Below are 11,747 nucleotides of genomic sequence, written 5' to 3'. Positions count from 1 at the left end.
AAATGTCTTAAGTGCTGTAGGTAAGTGTTTTTTTGTTCGGAGCAAAAAGAAAGAAAAACCTGCATGTTATAACAATTTAGCTCCTCCAAATCCCCAAATATTTCATAATCTTCAGAATGCTGACGAAAATATGATTACACTGCAGTATATCTAATCAATGAACTTACAATGTTATTTAGAAGTGCACATGTAAAACAACAACCAGGAACAACCAATTCATAGCTTTCTTGTAAGCATCATATATAACTAATGGCACCAAGATAAGGACAGTATAAACCAAAAAGAACAACATTTCTATAAGTTTAAGTGTTTTGTCCACCAGAAAACATAAATTGAAAAATGGTTTAATGCATTAATAGTTAAATCCAAAGGCCAAATTCGAAATTAACAATGGACCATGGGCCACTTCAATCATGTAATGTTTTAATAATTTAGTAGTTTAGAAATTATAATATTCTATAATATTCATATATACACACATTACAATTTTTTTAAATGATTTCTCCAAAGTTGGCCTCATTTTACAGATATTTTATGTTCTCATTCATAAAACACAAACACATCAAATAGTTAACTCTATTGTCACAGTGTGAACTCAAATAACACACAATTATCCATAAGCAAGCATTCAGTAGCATCTCAGGAAATTATGAACAGGAGCACAGGTGACTGCTTTAAAAATGCATCCTAGCACTGGAGAGAGATCTGAAAGAATCACACAGTGTAGTACAGTATAGTAACAGTACTTTATTACAATTACAGTGTTTTGAATTGATCTAACTAGTGTTCACTGGGCAGGGAGGTTGACTGCACTGTAAATTATAATGAGTAAACCTTATTTTAAAAAAGCATGCAAATACACTATTTTCAACAACTAAATTAAGTACATTATACTATGTACGTATTTCAAACAACTAATTTAAGTTTAGCTAAATCAAGTAACATTTCCTGCGACTTGGAATTTCTAAGTTGTATTTACTTGAACAGAAATCTAGTTTTGACCAATTGCCTTAAAAAAAAAAGTTACCATTACTCTAGTAACTTAAATACTTCAAAAATCTATTACAAATTCATGACAACAATGTTCTATTCTTCACACACATACACACTAAAAAATAATGGTTCTTCAGCGGTTCTTCAGGGGTTCTTTGTGGTGGATATGGTGCTATATAGCACCACTACCATTTAAAGAACCTGTTAAGCCCAGTTTGGTTCTTAAGCGGTTCTTCAGCGGTTCTTTGCGGTGGATATGGTGCTATATGGCACCACTGCCATGCAAATAACCTGTTAAGCCCCTCTTAGTGATATTAGTTCTCTAATATCCTAAGTGTCTTAGCTTTAGTTGGTGATAGGATTAGAAAAATACTGTGATTTTCCTGAACACAAGGCACATATCCAAGGCCTCCACACAAGACTTTTTGACCACAGAAATTTTTTTGGTGTGGATGTGAAGTCAGATATATACCGAAATTATGTCACAAACTTCAATAAATACGTATATTCATATTCATCAATGCTTTTTGTTTGTGTAGGTATAGGCCTCAAATAATTGCCCTAAAATGAGTGAGAAGTTATGTTTAAAAACGTGTTTCAATTTCTACTTACAAAATGTGTCAAGAATTTTTTAAGTTCAAAAAAAAAAAACTATATATATATATATATATATATATATATATATAACATTTAAATTAAATTAACAAATATATTATATAATATATTATATATTTTTTTTTATAATATATATATATATATATATATATATATATATATATATATATATATAAAACCATAGACTGGATAAAAACTTATGCGAGCGTGCGCTGTGCAGTTCAGGTGCACGTGAGCGAGGGCGAGCGCCGCATTCCTCAAAGAACACTCTAGAAAAACCGTTGGACTCGACGTCAATCAAAACCAGGACGCCGACGACGAACACATTTCTAAAAAGAGACAGAAGATATCTTTTGAGGTGAGTGTCATAGCGCATACTGCGAGTGAAATATACAATTAACGCTAAGTTACTTGTCAGGAGAAACTTTTCATTGTATTTTGCAAAAGTTTTACCGTGTTTTGTGACATTAATGATAAGATTAGTATCAATCTAATGTTAGTTGACTGATGAACCTGACCAACCGTGTTGGCTAATAAATATGTTGTTTCACAAACACTGTATGTTAAGTTAAGTAACTTAAGTGTAAGTTAACTGGGGTTGTTCTTTTCTTGACTTTCTCCAGATATAACATTATAACACTACCGTTTAATATCTTTTCAAATCACTAATAGCGATGGTCTAATTCCCCCAGTGGCGGACTTTATAGCTAGCTGCATCGTTACCATGGATACTGTGTAGTCTTACCCTATTCACATGTAACCTTAGTGTCTCGCCTGCTAGTGTAGAGTACATTAAAGGATTAAGTTAGTTCACCTCAAAATTAAAATGTCCTGAAAATTTACTAACCCCGATGTCATCCAAGATATCCATGTCTTTATTTCTTCAGTGGAAAACAAATCCAAATTTTTGACGGATACACATTCAGATTTTAATGGCAACCAACTATCCCAATGTTCAAATAAGGTTCAAATGTCCGTGTCAAATCATAAAATACTGTCAACATGCACAAAATATTTAAATTATTAATGTTTGTCATTACTGGGCTGCTGTAGATGGGTCTATAATTTACTCTATAGGCTTACATTCATCCTAGTGTTGTAATTTGTTTGTTTTGTTATTTTCTCTCTTTCTTCAGGTTATGACAGACTTCACGGGTTGGACTTCTGTCCAAGTTTGCCAGTGGTTGAAAGATATTGACTTGGCGGAATTCTGTGAAACTTTTGAGGGTGAGCTTCAAGTATTCTGTGATCAATGCACCAGTGCCCTAACTGTCAATGTCAATGTCACCTTTATTTATATAGCGCTTTAAACAAAATACATTGCGTCAAAGCAACTGAACAACATTCATTAGGAAAACAGTGTCAATAATGCAAAAATGATAGTTAAAGGCAGTTCATCATTGGATTCAGTTATGTCATCTCTGTTCAGTTAAATAGTGTCTGTGCATTTATTTGCAATCAAGTCAACGATATCGCTGTAGATGAAGTGTCCCCAACTAAGCAAGCCAGAGGCGACAGCGGCAAGGAACCGAAACTCCATCGGTGACAGAATGGAGAAAAAAACCTTGGGAGAAACCAGGCTCAGTTGGGGGGCCAGTTCTCCTCTGACCAGACGAAACCAGTAGTTCAATTCCAGACTGCAGCAAAGTCAGATTGTGCAGAAGAATCATCTGTTTCCTGTGGTCTTGTCCTGGTGCTCCTCTGAGACAAGGTCTTTACAGGGGATCTGTATCTGGGGCTCTAGTTGTCCTGGTCTCCGCTGTCTTTCAGGGATGTAGAGGTCCTTTCTAGGTGCTGATCCACCATCTGGTCTGGATACGTACTGGATCCGGGTGACTGCCATGTAAGAACAGTCTCTTACAACAAATACCTCAAACACCTGCAGTATTTCCATGAAAATGAGCCACATTTCTTTGTTGTATGTGGACACGATGGGTGCCAAAAAAGGTACAAAAGAGTGAGTTCTTTACGTGTCCATGTTTTTCGGACTCATAAAATCGTGAGAGACGCAGAGGATTCAGAGAACAATCAGGAGATTCCAGGCACCTCACCTACTTTTAATGATTTCGAGGAAACTTTTGATTCTGAAGAACCAAATATCTCTTTTTCTGAAAAAATATGTGGTTTCAAATCACTAATTGAGAGACATTTTGCATTGTTTTGTTTAAAACTTCAAGAAAAGCACATCCTCCCAAAAACTGTTCGGCATACTATTACTCATGAAGTGAAAATACTCATTGAACTTTTTAATGAACAGTCCCAGGACCTTCTAAAGTTCTGTTTAGAAGAAACAAATATCAATATTGACAATCATTCAAACTTGAAGTCTTTGGTTGAAGACAACCTTTTTGGGAAGTGTTTTGATGTTATTGCATCAGACTTTCAGTTTGAGAGATACTGTATAAGAGAGTTTGGGTTAATTGAACCAGTAGAGTATTTACTCGGATTTGACTCAACAGGAAGAAAAGAGACTTTCCAGTATATTCCCATTTTGGAAGTTTTAAAAAATATTCTGAAAAGAGATGATGTTTTTCATTATGTTGTGAAAGACACAGTTTTTGATGGAGATACACTTAAAGACTTCACAGATGGATTAATTTTTTGATGGATCTGAGACACAGCTGAGGCTCCAGTTATATACTGATGAATTTGAAATTGTAAATTGTTTAGGATCCAAAAGGCAGATCCACAAAATTTTAAGTGTCTACTTTGTTCTTGGAAATATTCCTCTGAAGTATCGTTCCAGTCTTCAAAATATACATGTGGCTGTACTTGTCAGAAACCGATTGCTTCAGAAGTATAGTTACGAGCAAATTTTGGATCCTCTTCTTCGTGACCTTTGTGAACTTCAGTGCCGTGGTGTATCAGTTGACATTGATGACAAGTCCTGTGTTTTCAAAGGCTCCGTGATTTCCATTTGTGCTGACAATTTATCAGCCCATTCCTTGGCTGGTTTCAATACTTGCTTTAGTCAAGGACGGATCTGTCGTTTCTGTCTGTGTCACCACCGTGACATTGGTAACAAAACTGAGGAAAGTGAGTGTATTATCCGGACTCCTGACACACACTGTAGACATTTACAAGTGCCAGATGGTAAATCTTTGTATGGTGTTACTGGACGCTGCCCTTTTGATAAACTGCCTCATTTTGAGGTTACTGAATCCTTTCCGCCTGACTTGATGCATGATATTCTTGAAGGTGTCATCCCACAGGTTCTGAAATTAGTCTTGCTAAATCTTACCCGTGAAAGGCTGGTAACAGTGCAACAGTTTAATGACCAGCTACAACAGTTCCCCTTTGGACAAAACGATATAACTCACAGGCCTGTTTTGCTGAAGCCATCTGCTCTGCAGCAAGGTGCCATCCCAGGAAAAGCTGTTGAAAAACTGACCCTTTTCCGACTCTTACCTTTTTTAATTGGAACCTCCATCCCTAAGGACAACGCTTACTGGGCTCTTTATTTGCTATTAAGATCTATATGTGACATAGTACTGGCACCTGTGATCAAAACAAGTTGGTTGAGTCCATTGTCTACTCTCATCACAGAATTTCTGAAGAATTTTCAGAAGCTTTTCCCTGACAAATTCACTCCAAAGATTCACTTTCTGGTTCACTATCCTCGACTTATCAAACAGCATGGTCCACTGAGAGCACATTGGTGTCTAAGGTATGAGGCCAAACACCTGTACTTTAAACGCCTTTCATCAATTGTAAACAATTACCAGAATATTGCAAAGACTTTGGCAAAGCGCTATCAAATGCGCCAGTGTTGGGAAGCACAATCAACTGGACACCATGTCTCGGAAGATGTCCCGTACTCTTTAATAGAGATACGTTTGAATGCACTACCCTCTCAGCTTAGAGAGATTATTGCAGAGGACTCTGCTGAACTGAATGAGACACTCTGGAAAACCAAACAAGTGATATATGACAGAGTCAAATACACCACTGGAGACTTCTTGATCCTTGACCTTGTGCATGCTGAGGAAATCCCAGTTTTTTTGAAAGTTCTACATATTGTTAAGTACCACAGCCAGTGGAAATTGTGCGGAAGACTCTACCAAACTTGGTGCTTCTCTGAGCATCTGCATGCCTATGGTGTCCGATCAACAACTCAGTGGGTGGCCATTACACCTGGGGAGGAAACTGACTTCCATGCCCTTGACGCATACACAGATCAAGAGGACAACCTGTTCATCACACTGCTTCATCGCCCTGTGAGATATACTAAGTTATTTGTAATTTCAAATTGATTTAAATTTAGGCTAATGATTTGTTGGATTTCAGTGATGAACAGAATCAGATTCTTGTTGTTAGCGATGCAATGTGCCAGTCAAGCTTTAATTTGTGATTAACCAATACCACTCAACCTATACCATGATATTTTTCCAATGCTCTCCTGAAAGGAGAGTTGCAAGGTTATAAATTTGATAAGCTACAACATGTTTAATTTAGCTCTGATTGCAGCAATTGATCACCAGAATACACATTTTTCACAAGATTTTGTCACTTCCTGGCATGTAGCAAGGCAAGGTCTAATTGGTAAATTCATAACAATGCTTGCTATTTATTGAACCTCTCCTTCTTAATTAAATGCTTTTTTGATTCTAGAACATGAGATAGATGGAGCCACTCTTGCTGTTATCTCAGAGAGGATGTCTGAGAGGCTCATTCCGGTCATTCGCAAACAGAGTCTGTTTCTGACCCAGTTGGAGAAACTTAAAAGCACACCAATGAGCAGGTAATCAGAATGGTATCCCATATGCCAAAACACAATCACTGTGCCCACTCTTTTACATTGGTGTTCATGGTAGGTGCGCCGTATATTTTCCTGCTTTTTTGTCCTTTACCAATCACACCTATGAATTTGATAAGTCTCTTATTGAATTTCCCTTTTCTTGCTCAAATTTTATTTCTCTGTAGGGAGAACCCCCCAAGAAACAATGATAACTCCAGCCAAGCACAGTCCGGTCCAGATACCTCTTTAGTTTTTCCAACAGTGCTGAGGATGGCCATAGACAGAAGAGATTCTGATCTGAAGAGTGCAAGTAAAACAAAACTACGGAGTCTACTAATCCAGTCTCTTTTTGACCACCTCAGTAAGAAAACAATGTAAGTTGCTACTACTTGTGCCTTTCTAGCTTGATAAATGCTTGATTAATTGCACTGCAACAAATACAATATCAATACATGATTCTTGCCAGACATACATAAGGGTTATATGTAACATAGTACAACTGTTGTTGTTGTATTTTTCTTGGTGGTGGCCTGGTTGCGCATATTTAGTGTGAAAAAAGTGAACGAACAGGCCATACTATGTGTCATGTTTAAACCAACAGTGTAAACATAATCATAGATGACGCCACAGGTTTTTATTTAAAAGAAAGTTGCCTGTGTATGTATCTAGGCCTAGGCAATTTATATTCTCAATACTTATTAAATTAAAATTAATATTACTTTATTGGAATTGTACTAAGTACTTGAATATAATAACTTATTCGGTCAGACTAAATTTGACATAGTCGAACCTGTTACGTCAAACAATACTATTTTTAAGGATGGCCTAAATACAAATTGAGGAAATGAGGAAACTATCCAGACACAGGTGGATGAAGGTTAACTAATCAGTGACTAATGAGAACAGGTGCAGACTAGACAGAGCATATTTGTGACAATGTTCCCTTACCTTAGAATTTTCAGTGTGTAGTTGCTATGGCTGGTATAGTTACTAACAGCTAGTATGCTTTTCTCCTTCTGATGTTAGGTACCCAACTCATCTTCAATACATTGAGCTTCTGTCAAATGTGATAATGGATTACCCATATCTAAGGGAAAGTATCGGGTCTGGATATGTAAGTTTTCAATTGTATGTAATGTTATTCAAAATGAGTTCATAGTTTTACAAATGAATAATAATAATTAGAAATGAAATATTGGGGATACCAGTTTTTTGTCAAGAATACACTTTCTAACCAAGTAGGTCCATTTGGTATTTTATTTCATGGCAAATTCTAAAAGGCTTTTAAATGTATAAGTCAAACTCTTCAAGAACCTACTGCAAGTATGCATATACCCAAAATGCACCTGGTCAAAACCTATGGAAGGCATTTTTAGGCAAATTCTGCCAAATTTAAATAAATAAATGATTAAAATTAAAACCAGATTAACTATTTCATTACAGAAAACTGTACGCAAAATATGACAAAATTGAGAATGAAATTAAATGATTTCATTTTCACGGTGACATACCTGTCAAATTGAAAAATAAAATGCCATTGGTGATTTCACATTTCATTTTCAATACAGTCTCGAGGCAAGACTGAAAAAATGTTAAATGTTAAAGATATTAAAATGAAAAGCAAACTTGAGAAAGAAACTACACGTACAGTTTTTACAAAGCTCTTAATTAACGCTCACGCAATAATAGTGACACAATTTAAATGTAAATTTTACTTGTCATTTTAATTCCCCTTTTATTTCACGGTTTTCATTTTCGTTTTCATTTTCAAAGACAACATGCATGCAAATTATATGTTAATGAGTGGGTGTGGCTTATACGGCGCTAGAGACAGTCGTCGAAGTCTCGTGTGCATGAGTTGAATGGTGGTTGAAACATTGTGTGAAACGACATTAAAATGTGAATATATTGTAATCGATACATGGCGAATCTGTTAGTGAGCTTTTGCGGGAAGCTGCTGCAGCATTAGAACGTGAAAGAAACAACCAGCCTGACCAGCATGCGTCAAACCCTCGACCCCCTGCAGTTCCTCGGCCTGAGCCTCCACGAGACTCCCCGGAAAATCTGCTGTCTGCTGAGTTTGTGACGGCTGCAAAATGTCCAAGTGTATCCAAGATTAGGGGGTGCTCCGATCACGATCGGCCGATCGTTAATGCGCATCTCGTCAGTAAAGCTGGTTCTCTAATCAGCGGTTAATTCCATCAGGTGCGTGATTTCACATAGAGCAGCTGTTACTACACAGAGCCGTTGTTAACTGAGAAGATCTACTCAATCTGTACATGGTCTCCCTCTCTCTCTCTCTCTCTCTCTCTCTCTCTCTCTCTCTACTCAATCTGTACATGGTCTCTCTCTCTCTCTCTCTACTCAATCTGTACATGGTCTCTCTCTCTCTCTCTCTACTCAATCTGTACATGGTCTCTCTCTCTCTCTCTCTACTCAATCTGTACATGGTCTCTCTCTCTCTCTCTCTCTACTCAATCTGTACATGGTCTCTCTCTCTCTCTCTCTCTACTCAATCTGTACATGGTCTCTCTCTCTCTCTCTCTCTCTACTCAATCTGTACATGGTCTCTCTCTCTCTCTCTCTCTCTACTCAATCTGTACATGGTCTCTCTCTCTCTCTCTCTCTCTACTCAATCTGTACATGGTCTCTCTCTCTCTCTCTCTCTACTCAATCTGTACATGGTCTCTCTCTCTCTCTCTCTCTCTACTCAATCTGTACATGGTCTCTCTCTCTCTCTCTCTCTCTACTCAATCTGTACATGGTCTCTCTCTCTCTCTCTCTCTCTCTACTCAATCTGTACATGGTCTCTCTCTCTCTCTCTACTCAATCTGTACATGGTCTCTCTCTCTCTCTCTCTCTCTACTCAATCTGTACATGGTCTCTCTCTCTCTCTCTCTCTCTCTACTCAATCTGTACATGGTCTCTCTCTCTCTCTCTCTCTCTCTCTCTCTCTCTCTCTCTCTCTCTCTCTCTCTACTCAATCTGTACATGGTCTCTCTCTCTCTCTCTCTCTCTCTCTACTCAACCTGTACATGGTCTCTCTCTCTCTCTCTCTCTCTCTACTCAACCTGTACATGGTCTCTCTCTCTCTCTCTCTCTCTACTCAACCTGTACATGGTCTCTCTCTCTCTCTCTCTCTCTCTACTCAACCTGTACATGGTCTCTCTCTCTCTCTCTCTCTCTCTACTCAACCTGTACATGGTCTCTCTCTCTCTCTCTCTCTCTCTCTACTCAATCTGTACATGGTCTCTCTCTCTCTCTCTCTCTCTCTACTCAATCTGTACATGGTCTCTCTCTCTCTCTCTCTACTCTGTACATGGGCTCTCTCTCTCTCTCTCTCTCTCTACTCAATCTGTACATGGTCTCTCTCTCTCTCTCTCTCTCTCTCTCTCTACTCAATCTGTACATGGTCTCTCTCTCTCTCTCTCTCTCTACTCAATCTGTACATGGTCTCTCTCTCTCTCTCTCTCTCTCTCTCTCTCTCTCTACTCAATCTGTACATGGTCTCTCTCTCTCTCTCTACTCAATCTGTACATGGTCTCTCTCTCTCTCTCTCTCTCTCTCTACTCAATCTGTACATGGTCTCTCTCTCTCTCTCTCTACTCAATCTGTACATGGTCTCTCTCTCTCTCTCTCTCTCTCTACTCAATCTGTACATGGTCTCTCTCTCTCTCTCTCTCTCTATTCAATCTGTACATGGTCTCTCTCTCTCTCTCTTCTCTCTCTCTCTCTCTCTCTCTCTCTCTCTCTCTCTCTCTCTCCTCAATCTGTACATGGTCTCTCTCTCTCTCTCTCTCTCTCTCTCTCTCTCCTCAATCTGTACATGGTCTCTCTCTCTCTCTCTCTCTCTCTCCTCAATCTGTACATGGTCTCTCTCTCTCTCTCTCTCTCTCTCCTCAATCTGTACATGGTCTCTCTCTCTCTCTCTCTCTCTCTCTCTCTCTACTCAATCTGTACATGGTCTCTCTCTCTCTCTCTCTCTCTCTCTCTCTCTACTCAATCTGTACATGGTCTCTCTCTCTCTCTCTCTCTCTCTCTCTCTCTCTCTCTCTACTCAATCTGTACATGGTCTCTCTCTCTCTCTCTCTACTCAATCTGTACATGGTCTCTCAATTCAATTCAATTCAATTCAAATGAGCTTTATTGGCATGACTGTGAAACAGCACAATGTTGCCAAAGCAATAAACAGTAAACAAGTTATACAGATATATAGATATGTAGATAAAAAAAAAAAAAAATAAAAAAAAATAATAATAATAAAATAAATAAATAAATAATAGTAAAAAAAAAAAAAAAAAAAACCTATTCATGTCCATATTGTACATATATAATCACATAACACACAAAATAAATAAATAAATAAATAAACAAAAAAAGTGAATACAGGGTAAATATTTACAGAGAGCATTGCTTAAGTACAGGAGTTTAGTTTTTGTCCCTCATGATGTGACAGGAGGACACATACTGCGCTGCGAGCTGGACACACTTCTCTTTCTCTCCCAAAATATAACTGAGTTTGTCAATGTCGCTTGCTTGCCTGAATTCTGGCAGAATTTGAGCTATTTGGGTAAAGTAGTTGTCTCTAATGTGTTCATATTTGCTGCAGTGTGTGAGGAAGTGCAGCTCGTCCTCTACGAGTCTCTCTGTGCAGTGAGGACACAGTCGGAGCTCTCTCTCTCTCCAGCTGTGTTTGTGTCGGCCCGTCTCCACACACAGACGGTGATCACTCAGACGATACTTCGTCAGGAGCTTTCTCTTACTATAGTCTTTAATTTTGATCAAGTAAGGTGCCAATTGATAGCCAGTCTTTAATCTATAGAAGTATTTTAATTTGTTAATTTGTTCTACTTTGACCTGCCAATCATAGATGTATTCTTCCTGGGTTAGTTTTACAATTTCTTTAACTTTTGCGTGTCTTAATTGAATGGTTGAGCTGAGTTGGTGTTTTTCCACTAAGTAGTGCGTGGGGTCACTCTCTGGGTGTCCTGTCCTGTACATAAGAGCGCAGTGATGGTAATCATCTGTCCGTGTGTCTGATAGATGGAACCAGAACTTGGCTGTTCTCTTCTGGATCTCTGCTAGAAGAGGGAATCTGCCCAGTTCTGCCCTGCAGCCGAGACTAGGGGCGTTTCTGTGAAGTCCCAGGATGTTCTTGCAGAACTCCAGGTGGAACATTTCAGTGGGTCTTTTATCCCACGATGTGTAGTTTAATTTAAATTTGGGGCCCCAGATCTCACAACCGTATAGAAGAATGGGTTTGATGATGCTGTCGAAGATTTTTAGCCATAATTTAATAGGTGGGTTGAATTTGAACAAAGATTTTCTAATAGTGTAATAAGCCCTGCGTGCCTTATCAGTCAGATGTTTTATTGCCAGGTCAAACTGACCAGAAGCTGAG

At 38.3% G+C, this 11,747-nt stretch overlaps 1 protein-coding gene across 2 annotated transcripts; it reads left to right on the top strand.

Moving 5' to 3' along the window:
- The first annotated feature begins 1,818 nt into the window (after window positions 1-1,818).
- Window positions 1,819-7,609, top strand: LOC132151601 (sterile alpha motif domain-containing protein 3-like). 2 transcript variants are annotated; one of them, XM_059559815.1, is made up of 5 exons: window positions 1,819-1,966; window positions 2,745-2,835; window positions 6,220-6,349; window positions 6,532-6,720; window positions 7,373-7,609. In XM_059559815.1, the coding sequence occupies exons 2-5, from the start codon at window positions 2,748-2,750 to the stop codon at window positions 7,503-7,505; spliced, it is 540 nt and encodes a 179-aa protein (XP_059415798.1). In that variant the 5' UTR covers window positions 1,819-1,966; window positions 2,745-2,747; the 3' UTR covers window positions 7,506-7,609. The 2 variants fall into 2 exon arrangements, 1 of the variants encoding a protein (XP_059415798.1); XR_009436428.1 differs by lacking the exons at window positions 1,819-1,966; window positions 2,745-2,835 and adding an exon at window positions 3,450-5,825.
- Window positions 7,610-11,747: the final 4,138 nt, after the last annotated feature.

This window comes from Carassius carassius, chromosome 10, assembly GCF_963082965.1.
Source record: "Carassius carassius chromosome 10, fCarCar2.1, whole genome shotgun sequence".
NCBI classification, from domain to species: Eukaryota; Metazoa; Chordata; class Actinopteri; order Cypriniformes; family Cyprinidae; genus Carassius; species Carassius carassius.
Note: the sequence above shows the minus strand (reverse complement) of the source record. Positions and strands in the feature narration are given on the sequence as shown.